Source organism: Rhinolophus hipposideros (genome assembly GCF_964194185.1).
Source record: "Rhinolophus hipposideros genome assembly, chromosome: 5".
NCBI lineage: Eukaryota > Metazoa > Chordata > Mammalia > Chiroptera > Rhinolophidae > Rhinolophus > Rhinolophus hipposideros.
This window is the reverse complement of record NC_138051.1, coordinates 70,761,094-70,780,889: the sequence shown is the minus strand read 5'-3', so window position 1 is coordinate 70,780,889 and position 19,796 is coordinate 70,761,094. Positions and strand designations below refer to the sequence as shown.

Below are 19,796 nucleotides of genomic sequence, written 5' to 3'. Positions count from 1 at the left end.
TTTTTTTGTATGAAACCAGAGTTTTCTTCAATGTCTTACATATGGAATTAATTTCCATACTGTAGTATTAAAACCATAATACTGTTTACAGTATAAACTCTTCCAACCTTGGGCTTGTTCAAAGTAGTGGTTGAATAAAATGTGCTTGACTAAAATGAATGCAAGTTCTAAATTCTTACACTTACACTTTTAGACTTTCCTTTTCTGTCAACAAGGCTTTCATCGAGGATTCAACTGCAGCGAGGTGTTCCTGAAAAGCTTTCAGGAGACAATATCGGCTTTCTTGCTTTTTCTTCAAAGTAATAAGTGCCTGAAGCAGATTGTCCAAGTGCTGCACTGACTTCCTCGTATTGTGGAGAGCCAAGGCATCTGTTTCTGTTTTGTTGAGATATTCAGTTTGTTCCGGTGGTTCAATGGCGGCTTTCTTTGCTTCTAGTTGGGTATGTAGTTCCTAAAAAGAAGTCAAGGAAATCAGTATTCTCTCTCTCTCTCTCTCTCTCTCTCTTTCTCTCTCTCTCTTTCTCCCCTGCCCTTATTCCTTCCAATAACAAACTCTACCCCAATTTGTTTTAAATATTTCATTTGCACATAAAGAAACTTAAATCCTGATATTTAAAAGATTTTTCCACTAGAATTATGTTAAAAATCTAGACTGAAACTCACAATTGATCTATTATTTAATAGCAGTTAGATCACCGTATTGTGTTAAAAGTTTCTGTAGTGTCAAAAGAAAGATTTCTCTTATTTTTATTATTTACATACATCACCCCCTTTCATGTTTTAGATACATGTTTACTATTACATACACTTAGTTAAAATTGTAAGGGTCATTTAAAAAACTATGACCATGTATTGTACTTTTAGATTACATAGCTATAAGTACATAAATACATAAACACAGCTATGTAACCACAGCTGTAAAAACAGAGTACCCCATAATATCGATAATTAGAAAAAAAAAAGGAATTTGTCAGAATCAGAAGAATACATATGACTGAGAAAAGGCATGATGAGAAGTCAGAATCTTAAATTTTGTTACTGAATAAGTAAGTTTTTAGGAACTTTGAAAGAGAGAAAGAACACTAATGTTCATTAAACTCATCCACTTTTTAAATGGAAAGTTATACAACTTACTGATTAGTACATAATTATATAGTTACCAAACTGATCATCAGGCAAAGGTTAAATAAGACTTTTCACTCTGTGCAAGCTTTTGGTAATTAAAATATATTGTATTGCACGGGATAAATGATGCAATCATGTCGTCAGTGTGTTTATTTCCATACCTCTATCTCTTTGAATTGTTCATTTCTTAACATAACATCTAATTCTAAAGGTTGATTTTGCAGCTCATTGACTTTCTGCTCATCTTCAGTGTTTTTCATGCTTTCTTGAACATTGAGAGAAAGTTGTTTTGACAAAACCATTTCCACAGCTGAATTCTGAAAACATAAAAAGATTAATTGCTAACCAGTCTACCTTCCAAATAAAGAATTTTTACTTTTCTTGATGAAAGCATCACAGTGTCTATTTACTCAGATAAAAGACTTTTTAAAAAAGTACACTGAGCACTACCAAAGATAATTTTTCCACACAATCACACAATATTTATTGCCAATATTGATACCTCAAGAAAAATTAAACTTTTTTGACAAGATAGTATAGGATGTAGCAATGCTCAATTACAGAGGAATACTCCATGTAGTCAAAGAAAGAAAACAGCTATGAAAAAAGGAAAAGTTCGAAAGTTTATACTTAGTATTCACTAAGATGCAGAGGGCAGGGCAAATAATACGCAATTTTACCAATTGTTAGTTTAAAATAATAAGTGGATAAATGCAGGAAGCAGCAAGATTTCATATTAAGAATGATTTATGCCTTAAGCCAATCAGTAGTAAGTCCAACCTGGGTAAGGCAGAACAGGTTATCTATGGAGTAATCTGCACTTTTCTGAAAACTATAAGAACTTGAGGTTCTCAATAGGATAGAAAAAGCAGCTGCATTCATTTATTCATTCTTTCAACAAATATTTGTTAAGCGTGGACATGTACCAGGCACCATGTCAGTAATTCTCAAAGATTTCCATAATTTTGCTAAGGTATTAGTTGTTGTTTTCAGGTTACTTTATAAATGATATACCATTTCTGCTCTATACTTTCAAGTCAGTAAAATCTTTGAGGTATCAAGCTTGTGGATAGAATGTGTCCACATCCCCAGACAAGGGTGAATTTGTTGTCTTAAAAACACTGTCTAGATAGTAATAGGGAAAATGGGTAAGGGATACATGGGAACTTTCTGTACTACCTTTGCAGCTTTTCTAGGAATGTGAAACTATTCTAAAATTAAATGTTTATGTATAAGACAGATACTGTTTGGAGCTTCACCAATACTAACTGGTAAAAAAAAATTCAACTGACCAGTGTTACTGGGTTTGAAGTACTTAGTTGGCACTTAGCACAAGTCACTTCTTTAAAAAGGCTGCAAATGACTGAAATGATTTTGCAAATTTCCTCCAGTTCAACAATTCATTATGGTTAAAATGTGTGGAGGGCAGCATCTCAGGGGGAAAGATCCCGGAAGGCTGTGAGAGGAAAGGGGAGGTGCCACACCACAGGCTTTATCAGCCAATGGGGGCTCTTTGCCACAAGCCACAGAATACAAGGTGGACACATGCCTCTTTTCCACCTGATGGTTACTGTTCCTTACCGTATCCCCACACTCTACATACAGAACAAGATTTAAAGGTCTAGACTCTAGGAAACCTTTACTTATTACTAATCATCTACTAAGAATTCACAGCCCTTGGTCTCTCTTACCTAACAGACCAGCGACTTGAGCACTAGCAACATTTGTAATGTGCCATTTGTAATCTGCCTTTAGTGGTCAGAGAGTGCATTCTGAAAACTGTGAAGTCACCCCCCAAACGCCATTTGTTTCCCAACCCCAAACGCTATGTTTCTACCTTGGCAGAAAGTCCAACAGAATCCCTCAAACGAACATTTCAAGTTTAAAAGGTAACACTCCTTTGCTGATGCCAGAGAGTTTGGAAGACAGACTCAACATCCTGACTGGTTCCAGAAAGATTGTTTCATAACCAGCCATCCTGTGCTCAATCACCCTTGACTATATTTTATTTTGATTTTGCAGGCTTATTTAAAACATTTTAAATTATAAGGTATTCTAAACATACTTAAAAGAACAAAATATAACAGATACGCATTACTCACAACACATATAAGTAATACAATTTTCCATATTAAAAACATAATTTCAAGCTCAACCCTCATCCCTTTTTCATCTCTTCTCTCCCAGAACTAACCACTAAAGTCCACACAAACATGTTTTTATACTTTTAATATATACATTAGTATTCACACAGTATTGTTTTATGTATTTTTAATTCTTATAAAATTGGAATCATGTATGCATCATTTTATAATGTGTCTTTTTTTCTACTTAGCAGTATGTTTTGCGGTTTATCCATGTTGACAGACATAAACCTAATACAGTCATTTTAGCTTTGTGTACTGTTTGCTGTCTGCATGAACATAACTTATTTTTCTCTATTCTCTCCTCCTAGAACTCATCAGATTTGTGTTAGACCACCTCAAAAGCCTGTGGGTCTCAAAATCTCTTTCCTGTTCTCCATCTTTTTATAGCCCTATGTTAGATTATGGGTCATTTTCTCAATCACATATTCAAGCTAACTCTCTCTTCAAGCAGTGTCAAGTATGCTGCTTAACTTGGCCAGAGAAATCTGAATTTCAATGACTATTATTTATTGAAATTTCATATGGTTCTTTTTCAAATCTTCCCTTTTTTCTCAAAGGATTTCATTCTTTCCTTATGATTTCAAATCCTTCTTTTATATCATTAACCCTTTTAAAGATATTATTATATAGTATCTCCCCGGCTGCCACATTATCTCACTTTCTTAGTGTACTAAATCGTCTCATTTATAGTGACGAGGACTCTTCTCTGTGGTAGAGTGTTCCTTTGTGTTATGGATTGATTGATACTAACTCATAGTTATCAGACTTTTTGAACTCCACTGTGGGAATCCCTTTGGCCTGATTGGTAGAAGTGACCCCTCTGTGTGGATTTGTACTTGCTCCTTCCAGGTACAAAGCCCCTGAACACCTGAGTCTTTCCCTTCCCACTGCTCAATTTCTTTTTGAAAAAAACAAATCTATGATTAACATAAACTTAAGACAAAGCATAAATTTTAAACAGTGTAATAAGTGTACATATTGAGCCTCTGAGCACAAATGGAATTTTCAAAGTTAATAATAAATTTAAAGCTGAAAGTACCATTCTATCAAAAGCCTGGTTGAATTATATTGCCAATTATATTTACTTAAAAAAAAAACCCACAACAACACGTTACTTGTTCTCAATGACATATCTTTCCTTAGAGCTTGATCTGTCTGGAAAAGAATAGGAGGTGAGAGAAAGACTATCATCAACGTTCTTTAAGGACAGGACCATTTCACTTTATGGACACCTAAAATCGTAAGGGATAGATCAGTCCTCACATTTTATCATGTTCTAATTTGGCACTTCACTTAACCTACATAAAAAACTTTTTAAAAAATTAATTAAAAAAACTTTAAAAATCATCTTATAAAGTACTATCATAAATTATCAATAACTATATAGGAAGGGACAGATGGAAGACAGTTCTGCTTTTCCATACTTAAAACCTCTTATAAATTAACACCTGTAAAAATATCCAGTATGATGTTGGATCACAAGCAAACTGCATGCTGTGCCTCTAAGTCAGCCTCTGCCTGAATATTTTTGATATTAAATAAAAAGTTAGCGAAATGTCCAGATCTAAACTATCCCATAAATTTCTTGTAACATGAAATTCTTGGCACGGATTCAAATATATACACACTATAATGGCAAATTTCGAAAAGTGCAATCATACTTTCAACACAACTCGAAGATCAAATGAAATTTATTAAAGAAAATTAAAACTTCCTAAAAATTCTTGAGACAATTTAAAATAATCACACTAAAGTCCCTTCAAAAAGGCATATAAAATAAACATTAATTAGATATTTAATTAGTGTTAGATTTTAAAATGTGACAACTGTGTCCCCATATTCTGGCAGAAGGGCTAGCACAAAAGAGGTCTCAATAAATATTTTTGATGAATTAAGTGCTTATTTTCACTATCACAGTGTTTTTTATTAGATTTATATTTCAGTAAATTGTGCTTTTATAGGCTCTACGTATTCATTATATTGAAACTTCTGCTTAAGTAATTTATACTGTCTTATGTATGTCACATGATACCTGTATTGCATTTATGCATATTTTAATCCTTTTTACTAGTTGTTCAACTTTAAAATTGCTCTTGATCTTACAGTCTAATGTTATCTATATAAAGTAAATATGGCCAGGACTTAGAGTACAGAAAATAAGAGGCACAGATTCAGAAGAAAAGATTCATATTACAAAAGAGTAAATTAATTAATTAAATGTTCCTGTAATCCAGACCTGTGAGAATTGTTTGAAGACTTAAATCTCTCCGTTTATCCTGAAAAAAATATCATTCTAATGAAGTATCATAAATTACCAATAACTCGTCCTTCAATATTTAAGTAGAAGTTTAATAAATTTTTAAAAATTCTTATTATTGAATTGTGATCTTTATTTAGGTTTCAATATACTCTATTGAGTTTTGGGAGTTCACAGCCAAAATGGGTCTCAGAAGCTAGTTCTAAGGTTATCAAACAACTCTCTTTAGCTATGCCATGTATTAGGATAGAAAGCACTGGGTACTTTTCTTTTTTTCCTTATCTATACAGTTAAAAATTCTTTTACACATACAACATCTAGAGTCCCACCCATGGGCCCTTAATCCTTTAACACGTATTTCTTTAGCAATATTTAACACTATGGATTTCTAAGAAGTCTTTTCTCAGAACTAGAGAGATGTTCCGTTAGCACTTAACCTTGTTTTACACACTTCTAGAAAACCCTGTCTGGTTCCCCTCCATGCATGGCTGTTCTAGGAAGATGACAAGAGTGCATGTGCTCATCATTCCTGTTGATTATGTATTCCATAAGAAGCTGATGAGAACTTATACCTGAATGGTCAACCTTTGCTATTGTCCCACTGGACCCTGAATTGTGAAATGCTGCCTAACAGGGAGACCCTTTCAAATATTGTTTACTGGATGGTTCTTTGTTGGTGACGCTTCCATTTTCATCTCTAACCTATGAGAAAGCACTTTAAGAACCATGGGACTATCTACCTATTAGGTTGTTGAGACTTAAAACAATATTCTTCTTTCTTCTCCCCAGGGAAAATTAAGAGCCCGAACATTGATATTCTCACACCAAATGACAACATTTAAAAATACATTTGCAGTATAGGGTTAACATATAAAGAAAAAGAAAGGAACCTATCCTTCCAAACAGTGGATTTTTTCTAAGAAAATGGGTAAAGCACATTTCTTTTCTTTGCCTTTTCTAATTTGTCTTTGGACTCTTGACCCAAAAAACTGTATCTGATTACATATCAGAGAGAATAATAAACCTAAATTGATGACTGACATTTTAACAGACTGAACAGTAAGTAATATTTCACCACTGAAATCCTGGACAATTTTCTAAGAGCCCTTTTTACAAGTGGGCAACATAACTAGCCGGCACATTGAGGGTTTAATTATGAAATCAGAAGGCTTGATTCACGACCCTCTTTTCAAAGCCCAATACCTCTTCATTCTCAGACACGCTCTCTTAGAGATGCAATCACAAGCACTTACCTTGTTTATTTCCCAGTCTTCCTGCAACTCTTCCATAGCAGCTGAGTCCTGAGTGGACTCCTGTACATCAGAAGTGAACTGCTTCTCTCTGCCTGGCAGAGTAAACTTTTCTTTCTTTTCTGCTGAGCCTTTTGATTTGAGAATGCTGTTGAGGTAATTTTCCATCTCCTGCTTAGCAGACTCAAGTCTGTTTTCCAAATCTTTGTGTTTACGTTTAAGTGATTTTATATCATCTTTAATAATCTTCTGTCCCACTGAAGATGTATTTTGCTTGACGGATTTTGCTAAACCTAAAATCTTCTCCAATGTGCCATCTTGTGAATGGAGTCTATTCTCCAGCTCCTGTGAGTGGAGAAAAGATTGTCACGAGAAGTACCTCTGTTCTACTGTCACAAGAGTTTATTGACTTTTGTAAATCACAACATATTCTGCTTTATTAGTAGGAAGTATAAAAATTCATCAACCCATATCACAAAGAAACTTTGGGTAAAATTTAAACCAACAGAGAATGCCTGATCAAATTCCCAAACAGATTTTATCTATAACTAGAAATTTATAAGAAGTAACAAATTCTCACAACACTGTTCCTGGGACATTGGAGGCAATCAATACCTATTTGTTGAATATATATTTAGTGCAAGATACAGCCTTTTTACACAATCAAAACAGTAAGTGCCTACTACTTGCAAAACACAGGAAAAAATTTAAAAGGATCATTTAGAATGTGCCCATGTGAATCTAATGTTAACACTTAAAATTCAGAGCAAAGCTTAAATCTATCTAGTGCAATATCTTAGATATGGGAGAAACTCAATCAGTATTTACTAGATGCATGAATGATTGAGACTAATTTGAAAACTTTAGACTCAAAAGGAATACGAGGTTCAACGGCAGCTACAGATATTACTGTTGAAATAGAATAACTCTTCAAGTTGCTAGGTGAACAATGTAGGGTTAGTCACTACCCTAATGGATTCGTCAACACACAATAAATATTCATTCATTCAATTAACAGCCAAGTATTATGATAGGTTTTGAAGTTACATAGATGAATAAAATGCAGTCCCTTCAAGTTCCTACCGTCTAGTGAGAGAGACACAGAAGTAATCAGACAATTGGAACAGAATGTGAAAAAATCTATGCTAACAAATATACACAGGTCATCGAAACATTTTAAGCTGAAAGCAGGGAGTTCCAGATTGGCATTTTAGAAAGACATGGGGTAGCCATGGGGAAGGTGCATTGGAGAGGGTGACACTGCAGGCAGGAGCACATTCATAAATCTAATACAGAGATCTGTGAGATGAGGGCCTGTTCTACAGCATGGGTAATGGGGTAGGGACAAACTGTAGAGATATTCCAGAGATGAAAGAGACAGCACTTGATATCTGACTAGACTGGAGAGTCCGGGAAAAGATATCCAGGTTTCTGACTTGAAAGCCAGGAGAGATGGGGGAGATATTCATGGAGTCAGAGAATAAAGCAGGTTCATTGGTAGAGAGCCAGGGAAGGAGATGATGAGCTATTTTTTTGGACATGCTGAACTAGAAATAACTGTGAGACATCCAAGTAGAGATGTCTAGTGGGAAATTTAGAAAAAGCACTCACCAGGCTAGGGTCCAAAGACCTGGGTTGTAGTCTCCACTCTGTCATGTAACCTGAATGACACTGAAAGTCCCTTGCCTCCCCCCGGACTTAGCTTATCATGTGTACAGTGAGGGTTCTGAACTTGATGGCCTCTGAGGTTCCTTCTAGCTATAGGAAAAATCTGTATTTTAATTTTTCAGCAGAAGCCTGAGCTCCTCAGGGTGAGGCTTATGCCTTATACTTTCCTCAGTATCCGAGGTTCTCAGACATGCCTTGGACATGACAAGCCCTCACATCTTTCAAATTATCACTGCTAGAAAAGGAGGCAGACTTGTCTTAATGTTAGGCCATCCTGGAGAAGTCTGGCTTTCTGGCTTGATTCCCAGGTCCCTAAAAGGAAGAGATGAGGCATTCCCAAGCTTGTGCCAGCTTGTGTGACTGTTCCCTTTGACACATCCCATGAAATCTCCAGTCAAGGAATTATGATAGGAGGAGCTAAGAAAATGCTTTACTTTGTTTCCTTCTAGAAGATACCACTTGGGCCTGTTTATGTTGGCCGTGCAAACAATGAAAATCCAAGGAATGTGCTTTGAGGATGTGGGTCAAGGGCTGCAGCTCACCGCGTACAGCTAGGTATTGTTGAGAGGGAGCATTTTGGAAGTCCTACATCTGGAGAGAGCTCTGAGGTAGTCCATGAGTCTGAAAATTAATAAAAACTACACAGCTCCCATCCAGCCACGATGTAGCATGCAAAACTGAAACATTTCCCCCTGGATCTTATTGTATTAGATGCACCCTTGACCACCCAGTATGTCCTGGAATCACTGTGCGGTCTTGCAAAGATCTCCACAAGATCTGGTCATGGGTGAAACTGTCTCTGAGGATCCTGTGTACAGGATACCGCTCAACTCAAATTTTAAGTGAATTTGGTCATTAAAGAAGGAACTTCCCACTTTTTATGACTGGTCAGAACTTTATCTAATAGTCATCTGAATAGTTCTTGAATTTCTAAGCAAAGACACTCATTGGTCGAGTTGTAATTAAAATTGAGTTGTTTTTTAATGTCTATCATGCCTGGACACTGTTTAATACCTGGAGTTCCTGCAGTTTTTCCTCAACTGCTATTTGATCCACAGGCTTCTCAGAAAAATTAACAAATTCCTTGGATAAATTGTCCAATTCGGTATTTAAGTCTGTGACGCAAACCTGGTACGAGTGGTGTTCTTGAACATGACCTTCCAATTTTTGCACAGAATCCTAAAAAGAAAACCGTTGACAATTTATGAATTACTTCTCTCTGAATTTTCTCACTCAGAAAATAAATTGTTCATAAATACTTGTTTTACCAAGCTTCATCTTCAAACAGGAATATGGCCATAAATTGTCCAGTTTGTTTAGATTTCAGTGTTTGCAATTATTTCACTGTAAAACTTCCCTACTCCCCCTCAAAAAATGACCCTTATCAAAACCATATTTTTTTCCACCATGCTTCAATGCTTTCATTTGATTCCTGAAGATAATTTATTTGTCAAGAGGTTTACAAAATGAAATGGCTACAAATTATATCAAATCACAAACATCCATAATAAAGCATCTCCCTTAATTATTCTTACTAAAACCAAATACCCACACTTGAAAATGAAACTATATGAGATCAACCTAACCCCCGATTCCTTTCATAATATTCAAACTCCAAAATTGTGTGTTAGGACAAAGTAATCCTAACTCAAGAGCGAAACCATCTTCAGGTTGTCTTCCTAAAATAAGAAAATAAGGTAACCACACCTGATCAGAAAAGTAGCAATTATTAAAATAACTTACAGCCAAGAGGGTGTATCTACACAACTCCTGCTATCTGTTTAAGGAGGATTTTTTACCCTGGTAATTCTTGCATTGAAGGCGGCTTCAGAGAATTATAAACAATTCTCTTAGGAGAAAGCACTCCCCTATGACAAGCTGACACTTTCATATGGAAAGATGCAAGGGAAGGACAGTGATAAGGTTTATACAGAATACTGGATACAAACTATTATAAAACATAGATGATGGATGGATGGATTGGTGGACAGATGAATGCACAGATGCATGGATGGATAGATGGATTGATGAATGGATGATGCATGAATAACTCTGACACCATCACCTTCATAGAGATGCCTAACTCTTCCTATTGCTGAAGATGGAAACTTCAACGAGAGAAAATAACATCATCAAATACACACAATGGATTCCTCTAGAAAAACTGACAGGACATATTCTTCCATCCTTGAGGAGTTAATATTTTTATCTAGAAGTGATAAATTAAATTTTAAAAACTTTTGGTTTACTGAAAGAACAATAACAAAAAAGAGGTTCTGTATACAAATCTCCCACAATTATGATCATTTAAAATTTTATTTTGACCACTTCACCTGTAGTTGTTGAAGAAGACTTTCATGGAGATGCTTTATTTCTAGCCAAGGCTCTTCACTGAAGTTGGGATTTTTAGTGCACTCTAAGAGGTAATTTCCTTGAGATTTTAACTCCTTTAGCAAGGATGTCAAATCTTGTGCCTTCTGGAGGAATTTCTTATAAATTTTTAACTGAGCTATCTTCTCCTGCAAACCATGTTGCAGAGCAAAGCCCACTTCTTGTTTCTTTTTCAGTTCTGTGAGCATTAATCTCAGATCCTCTTTACTCTGCAAATATTTCTCTCCTTCTAGCAGAAGCTTTTCCTGATGGCTAAAATTAACAAAGGAAATGACACTTAGCAAAATGGTATGGCATTTTGCATATTATAACGTACATTATAATAAAAAGCATTAAAATAACACTAATATACATTATTCCCAGAGACTCTTGGCATCATAACATTTTAAATAGCGTTAAGTTTAGCTCAGAAATTATTTGTAGTAGTATTAAAAATTATTGTTTTGTTATATCACATGACCTGAGAACAAATACTTAATAATTTAGATTTCTATCTAAAAACTACCCCAGTTCTTACTATATTTAAATATAATAATAATAATCCTATATCTTTCTTTTTCATATAAGTAAAATAAAAAAGCATTCACTGTATCAGTCGACTAATTCATGCTCTCTGTAGCTTAAATTAGCTTTGATCTGATTATCTCTACAAAAAAATATAAAATTTAAATTTCCATCAAATATTAAATGTATCATTTAAGATATGATATGAATTAAGAGTTTCCACCAGAATTATGTCCATTGAATTCAGACATTTATCAATGTTTACACATTTAAGAATCTCTTGGAAAATATATTTAACAGCATTAATTATTCTACAGTAATACCATGCAGATACTGAGATTGTCTGGGGGAAGAGAGTTTCAGTGCAGAAGTAAATTATGGAAGGTGCAATGACAGACAAAGTCAATGTGTTACCAAGAACCACTCTGGTTGATGCCAAGGAAAACACTGCCACAGCGTTATGACACTGTTTTATGTCTGATCCAGAGGACTATCATTACTCTTTGTTTCTGTCTCTGACATTTTGGATGTCCATGACCTGACTTTCTCTCCAATAGATGTTATATCCAAATCCAGGAGGCAGACAGACAAAACATACTTGTTATGGCTTCACTGTGCAATGAAAAACCGAGAAACTGGTGAAGGCATGCCCTTTACCTTAGATATGTGTTGGCTAAATGGAGTGTGTTAACCCACTGATTCTCAATATCAGTAATGGCCTTTGGAACCAACGGAGCCTTGCTGCTCTCAGCCTGACTCAGGATCATCTGTATTTTAGCGTCCCCTTCAGGCTTTAGTAAAATGATTTCCTGAATGAAACAAAAAAGATTTTATAATCTCATTCAGATTACTTAGAGATAGTACATATGGTATCTTTTCATTTATAAACATTATATTCAGATTCTAACTGCAGAGCAGATTTCAAAATTACCCTTTCATTTTTATATACACCCAAAAGACAAAGATTATCTACTTCATGTTATACAAGACTGGTTCATAATAAACATTTGTCAGGTTGATCTGATTGCATTCCTGCTCTCCTCTTGATTTCCAACTGCCTTCAAATAAATTATGTGCCAAAAAGAAAAACCTGGCAAATCCTGCTCTTTATCTATTCCATTATTTATGGATGGAGAGTTACGGTAACAACCTAAACAAGACATTTTCATACACCCAAGATGAGACTTAAGGCTTCTCACTGGAAAATGCCGTGCCCCTCCTGTCTACTCGTACCTCTCCACCATGACATAATTAATTCCCATTCCCTGTTCATTTTCCCTCCTTTGCCCTGAGCTATCAAGTTCTTCCCTTCTTGGAAACTACTCCAGGCTCACCTTCTTTGGAAAACCTTTCGGACATAATTCCAAAATATTCCAATTAATTCGTTAAGTCTTACCAACCCTTACAGCTCAACAGTCTTAACCATTTCATGTGCTAACAATGCTTCAATTACTGTGATTTCAATTTTCCCAAGTTTCTTTTAAGCACATGTGCTCTGTCCCTCGCATTTTAAACTAGCAATATTTATTGAATGCCCCCTTCGACAAACGTGAGCTCGAGGGAGCTTGAGATTTCCTTGTCCTCCACAACCCACTCAGCATCTATAACCTTTATGAACCATATCTCCACTCTGAAGAAGAGTCCTCTAGAGCTCAGCTCTTGGCTTTGCGGATTCCTCTGCTACAGTGACATGTCATCTTTTTATATCCTAGCCAATTCCCACCTGCCACAGTTCCAACTCATTGTCTGTATTTCAATTACTCTGCACTCCGTGAAGATAGACAATAACTGAGAATTGCCCTCACAAAGATTTTCTTTCTTCCATCTGCATTAAAATAATTTTAGATCCATCACAGCCCTTCTCTTTTGTAAGTTTAGTGATTTGAATATCTTCCACCAGTCCACCGTCACCCTATTTTCCATTAAGAAACAAATCTTTGCCAATTTCCTCTACATCATTTCAAAATGAGAGTTCATGCTGACCTCTGAAATTTAATTTCCACAGCTTTACCTTTATTTTTTGGATTCTTTCCTCAAGTGGCATTTGGCCTTCAGATGAATTCAAAACCATAAGGGACTCTTTAATCCCTGTTATCCAATGAATTACATCATGTGCAAGATCATTAAAGCTCTGGTCCTCGGCAGGAGGTAACTTATCCTCTTCCTCAGTTTCACATATTTGTCTCAATAATGCCTGGTAGCTATCAATCAAATGTGTTGATTCCATTATTATTTCTTCTTCTGCAGTCAGCCCATATTCCTTCAAAGAGTTGTTCAACTGGGCCATAGATTCAAATTGTTCCCTGTAAATTCCAAATGCCACTGAAAGTTTATAGGAGTCATAACACCATGTAAGAAACCATATTCCCAAGAAATAAATATTACATAAGATCAGCTATACCTCTTTCTAGCTAGAGCTTGGCAAAATAGCTCAGTTTTCTCTCCTAATTCTTCCATTTCTTTCCATTTCTCTTCCTGGTTAGTCAACCACTTACTCAGGTTTTTATGGTCATCCTGGAGTCTAAAAGAACATTACACATGTTAGAATATAAAATAAGCAAAAAGTGTTTACATGAAGATTGACATGACTGTTGTGAGCCAACCAGGTTTATAACTATATGTTGTTGTTATTTTTGGAAAGAATTTCATTTGTATCATTAATATCTGAATACTAATAGCTTGTATTACAGTGGTATTCCATAAAGAAATGAGCCACACAAATACATCATAAAGGACAGGAAACAAACAAACAAAACATTTTCAGACTCTCCCCTAAACCTTTGCCATATTAAATAATTTGAAGAATTCTCCAAACTTCCAGAGCCAAACTTAGATTTGAAAGTATGTATTTTATTTGTAAAATCTGTGTGTACATGTATCTTCCCAATGCTAGCTGTACTGAGGCTGAGTACACAGAAAGGTATCATTAGAAAACATGTTATTTACTTCCTACCTCAGTAGCTGCTGCAAATAGTCATCAAGTTCCTTTGCTCGCACCTGGCATATGGACTCCATTTTTTCTAATTCAATTTCTTGACTTACAATCCAACTGTGAAGCTCCTTAACATGTGCTTTGGGCAGATGCTTCTTCACATGATTCAGTACAGTTCCCACCTGCTGTATTTTACTGCCTCTTCCTTCAAGAGTCAAGAAATCCTTTAAAAAGACAAAACATCTATGTCCTACTGGCAAGTCTAAGTATGGTCTCTGCCACCCCTGTGACACTTTCTAAGCTGGTACCTAGACATGCCATCTTCTTAACATCCTATACAAAAGAAGGGTTATGGAGACATGACTAACTCCAATGGCAAAAGACAATTTACCTCAGTTCTAGGATGTATGTATACATCTGATTTTCTGGGAATGGCATCCAGCAAAATAATGAAGGGTGACTGTGAAGGTCAGTAGAAGTAAGCCCAGGAAAGCTGCATTTTTTGCTCAACTTCTCCTAAATACTTGTTGCTTTCTATTAATTTGTGAAACTACACAGATTATTCTCTATTTAACTTGGTCCAAATCAGAATTTATTTCAATGTTTGTGTCCCAAGGTTTGAGCATCAATTGCTGAGGCCCATGCAATGGGCAAAGTTAGAGGCAAAAGAAGTGAAGGGAGGGGAGAGGAGGTGAAAGGAGGGGAGGAAGAGCTTTAAACTAAAAATGAGAAGAAAGGCATTTCTATCAATAAACAACGCTATCACCCCAGCAAGGAATCAGAGCATATTTGGTGCCATCACTAAGCTTGACAACAAGACTTAATCATCCAAACTACAGCACCAGACAATCCACCCTAAAGGATCAAGAGTTCAGGGTACAACATGCATTTTAAATGCCAGGCACTCTGCCTTTTATTCCAGGCTACCCTCCACTACACTCTGACCAGCAGTGTATTCAAGTTCAATGGTAATTTTTAAAAGAAATATGGCTGGAAAAAGATCTAGAAAACCAAGGGAAAGAAAAGGATTTTAAAATGCAAATTAAGTCTTTATTATTATTATTTTATCAAATATGATTTTAACACAACTGATAAACAGCAACTCAGAATAGGTGTGAAAACAGAACTTGTTTAAATCACTTGCACCCTTACCCAGTAAAGAGAGTTTCAAAATATTTTGGGGAAATGCCACCTTATTTGAAAATATTATCTCTCTGTCGGAAGTTAATAAATCAAAGTAATTATTATCCTACCTACTTAAATACAGTTCTATGACTCTAAAATTTTTGATCTAATTGAAATTTATGTATGTCTTACAGAAAGTTTTTGTAGCTTTTGTTCCATACTCTTTTTTGTTTCTGATGATTCAAAACACTCCTTAAGGTTCATATTCATGTTGCTGAACCAGTCATTAAAGTTCTTGCATTGATCTGCAGGGGGGGAAAAAAGAAAAAGAAAAAAGCTGTATTCATTCAAGGAAGACTTCCTATATCTCGTTAAAGCGGGAGATTGTGAAACTTGCTTCCCATGCCATGGGTACAAAACATTGTGTAAAATGGTAAGCTGAAACCCAATTTTGAGGGCCAATAGAGTCTAGGAAGTGATGGCAGTGCCTTTCCGACACTAAACCTCCTTTCCAAGCATACAGGACCCCAAAAGACACCAGCAGGGGTAGCCTGCTCATAGGCACATCCCCAGGTTCACTCAACACAGTGAGCAGGTTAAACGCGAGGATGCTGGTGACTTGCTTTTGTCACATAAACAACTAGATGTTGTTTATGACATGCATAGATCAGTGAGTGCTTCACCTCCCCCTCCCAAATTTATCCAAATAATTCCTTAATCAATCACTGCTTTTCCTTAAATGCAATCTCTGCAACTATCTCTAAGTGAAGCTTAGAAGAGCCTTTGTATTCACAGTACTCATTCAATCTTCAAGATTCCTAGAAAACACAGTCAGAGAAATAACTGCACTCACCATTTAGTAACTTAGAAAAGTGATCTTGCAAAACACTTTTTTTGGTATTAAATAAATCACTGACACTTTCATACTGCTTTTTTAATTCAGAGAGTTCAGGAGTCAGACAACCTATTTGATTCTCAAGTAACATCATACTGTGCTTTTGCTGTAGAATTTGCTGTTGTATCTCCTACACAAACAAATAAACAAACAATCATTAAGTCTTAAAATGGGCTCGATTTACACAAAGCATAATAGATCTCCACTGTTTTTATAAAAATCTAGATGATTTTCTGTTGGGTGGATTTGCTTTCTCTTAGCCATCTGTATAATGCGATGCAATTTACTATCAAATAATTACTGTCCACAAAGCAAGTCAAAGTGAAACTGCTAAATATACATAAATTTTTTTTTGAGATTCCCCCCCAAGTTTTCATTTTTTATAATTATTTTTATTAACTTCAAGAGGTTAATACCATCAGAAATAAATGTGAAAATAATTCTGAACCACAGAAGAGAAGCAGCTGGGAAGTACCTCTAGTTTCGTAAAGATCTCCAAGCTGTCGGAAGGAGACAGGGCTTTTAGGAGGGATTCAGTCATCCCGATCTGGGTCTTGGCTTGATCGAGATCCTCCCTTAGCTCAGCTGTGCTGCTACTGAGGGCAGGAACGTTGGATTCTCCTGCTAAACGCATTTTCACTTGTTCTATCTTGTTTACAATAGAGGTTTCCATGACCTGAAATCATGAAACATATGAAGTACTGTAACAGACTCTAACAGATTTTAAAACAACTGCACTGCGAGAGAATGAATTGAGACTTTGCTGCATTTCATGTGAAATAGTCTTCTCTACTTCTAATTCTTCATTGTTCTACATCACTGATAGGGCAATTCGAATGCTGCCTTTAAAGAAAAAGAGGAACACGAAAAAAACTGAAATGGACATTCTGACTTTTTCCTAAGAGACTAATTTGAACTCTACCCCCTAAAACAAGTTTTATACAGCATACCAACTGAGGTGTTATTTCATAGTACTCATTTGAAAATATATAAACACATATACAAAAAATAGCCAACATTTATTATTTATTATGTACCCAGCATCATAGTAAGCACTTAATGTACAAAAATACAGAAGGTTACGTAAGTTGTCCAAGACCACAAAGCTAATACAGGTGGCAGTGCCAGGACCTCAACCAGAAAGTCTGACTCATATTCAGCCATATGAACATTCATATTCAGCCACTATGCACTTAGATCTACGTAAAACTGTAACAGATCTCTTCACACAATAGAAAATCACACTTGGGGCAATCTGCCTGTTTTTCCATCTACCAATTAATAAACCTAGAGTCACTGGAGCCATGTTCTCCTTTCTACATCCAAGACATTCATGAGGAAACCCCTGTTACTCTACATGGAAGCACAGTAGTGTCTCCCCTTCCACACAAGGGACCTGTGAAATACATGGAATGGGAACAAAAGAACGCAAACAGTGATATTACTCATTCTAAAAGGGGAACAAAGATCATAAACTAAAAATTCGGTTGGACTTAATATAGGAACCAAAGATGAATTAAATAATAATCCTAATTTTATTTTAGGTTTAAGATTAGAATTCTGATTTATGAACATTATGTTAGAGTACTTTAATTGTGATTTTTAAATAAAAATTCTCTTACCTGCAATTCAAGGGGTATTTCACTGCTTTGAAGCAGAAACTGTATTTTAGCCACTCTTTTAGAAAATTCTGAAGGTTTTTGTTCATGGACTTGTAACTCTTCCTAAAACACATAATTTTAATGAAAAAAATTTTTTACTTTATACCTTATTTTCTGGTACCCATGATTGCTATTGTTAATGAACAGAAACTGAGAAAGCCTTTGAATTGCCCCTAATCACTTATTTTTTTGACCGAGTCCTGGGAGTTACAAACTCAAGTGCCTTCGTAGGTCAGGCAAACCTTACAACTAAGGGAAGGGTTTGAGCTATAAGACAACAGGGAACAGCTAGGCTTGTGCCATACCGGCATGCAGGGCCTACCAAAAGGCATTACATTTCATATATCTGTACATATAAACTGTGTACACACACACACACACACACACACACACACACACATTTCTCTCTCCCCCCACTCCCCACTCCCTCACTGAGCAGAATTTGGCCCAAAGGCTGGTAGCCCATCATCCTTAACTTCACATTTTTAAACAACGAGTACGTCACGACAGATTTAAGGGACTCTTAGTGATAATTCATTTATACTTAGAAAATCATACTTTTAGTTCACGACTATCATCATCTACCCAGGAAACTCATAAATCACCACACATTTTGAAAATCTTTTCCAAAGGTATAAATAGAAATATTTGAATTTAAAAGTGAATAAAAGGACACATGAGAGAAGAAATGAGATTTGAATCATTAGACCTGGCACTGTAAAGCCATCACGCACACGCACATACAGTTTTACATTATTGAACTAGATATAATTGCCAGTATTTCACTGTTTTTTGACCTACCAAGATAGTGATTTCATATGGTCCAAACTAATAGGTAAACAAACAAAACAATTAGCAAAAAAAATCTCCCTAGAGTGAAAAGGTGTAACTTTACTTCTTTTTCCTTCCAAATGTAAACCTGAAATTAGTTTTAAAAACTAGTCTTTTAAAAACCTCTGTAAAGATTTTGATACGTGCCTTGCAGTTTCCTAATCTTTTTGAGGGACTGCTTAATTCAAATTATGAAGGTCATTCAGTCTTGATCTAGATGAGTCTAAGGGCTGGCAACCTGTTTTTATCAAGTTTTATTGAAACCCAGCTCCTTTCAGGCACTTATGTATCGTCTATGGCTGACTGCTTTCATGCTGCAACAGCAGGGTTGAACAGTTGCGACAAGTGATGAAATGATCTACGAGCCTACACTATTTACTATTTGGCTCTTTAAGAAAAAAGTTTCCCTATTCCAGGGACTAGACTGACCACCTAGGAACAATTATGCATGTTGATGGGGCTTCTGCTAGGAGTTCTTAACCTTTTATATACCATAAACCTCTCTGGCAGTCTGGTGAATCCTATGGACACTTTGTATAATAACATTTTAAAAATAAAACATAAATGATGTAGGCCCATAAAGGAAAACTATTACACTGGGTTCCAGTTATCAAAATATTAAAAATAATTCATGCTATAGTAATATACGTTTCTCTTTAATACCTTCAATAACAAGATCTGGCAGTAGCTCTATTAAATATTGTACAAGTATTTTCAATAGTGATAAGGGTAATAGTTACAAGAACCAGATAATGATTTTTAAAATACCAGTAATTTTCTTGATAATAATATCACATATAAGTTCCTCCAACTACGTTTGTTGACTATATGTATAATTGAAACAAATATTACATTTTAGTTAGACATTCATGAAAATAAAGATGTGATTTCTCCCATATAAGGTCATTTCATCCATGAACCCCTTAGGTGTCTGTGAACTCCAGAGTTAATCAAACCTGCCTATGTCTTCCTGGATATCATAAAGGAAACAACAGAGTTCAGCTTCCACT

The 19,796-nt window shown here is 35.6% G+C and overlaps 1 protein-coding gene across 1 annotated transcript in view; it reads right to left on the bottom strand.

The window, feature by feature from the left end:
* The window catches only part of SYNE2 (spectrin repeat containing nuclear envelope protein 2), a 235,057-nt gene that overhangs the window by 133,974 nt on the left and 81,287 nt on the right, over nt 1-19,796 (bottom strand). Inside the window, exons 35-47 of the mRNA XM_081049461.1 lie at nt 17,917-18,018; nt 16,770-16,970; nt 16,253-16,424; nt 15,592-15,704; nt 14,296-14,498; nt 13,744-13,863; nt 13,354-13,645; nt 12,000-12,151; nt 10,781-11,090; nt 9,462-9,626; nt 6,783-7,124; nt 1,287-1,442; nt 186-451 (exon numbers count right to left, since the gene is read on the bottom strand). Of these exons, the coding sequence (XP_080905587.1) occupies nt 186-451; nt 1,287-1,442; nt 6,783-7,124; nt 9,462-9,626; nt 10,781-11,090; nt 12,000-12,151; nt 13,354-13,645; nt 13,744-13,863; nt 14,296-14,498; nt 15,592-15,704; nt 16,253-16,424; nt 16,770-16,970; nt 17,917-18,018 (2,594 nt within the window). The remainder of the gene's footprint in view (nt 1-185; nt 452-1,286; nt 1,443-6,782; nt 7,125-9,461; nt 9,627-10,780; nt 11,091-11,999; nt 12,152-13,353; nt 13,646-13,743; nt 13,864-14,295; nt 14,499-15,591; nt 15,705-16,252; nt 16,425-16,769; nt 16,971-17,916; nt 18,019-19,796) is intronic.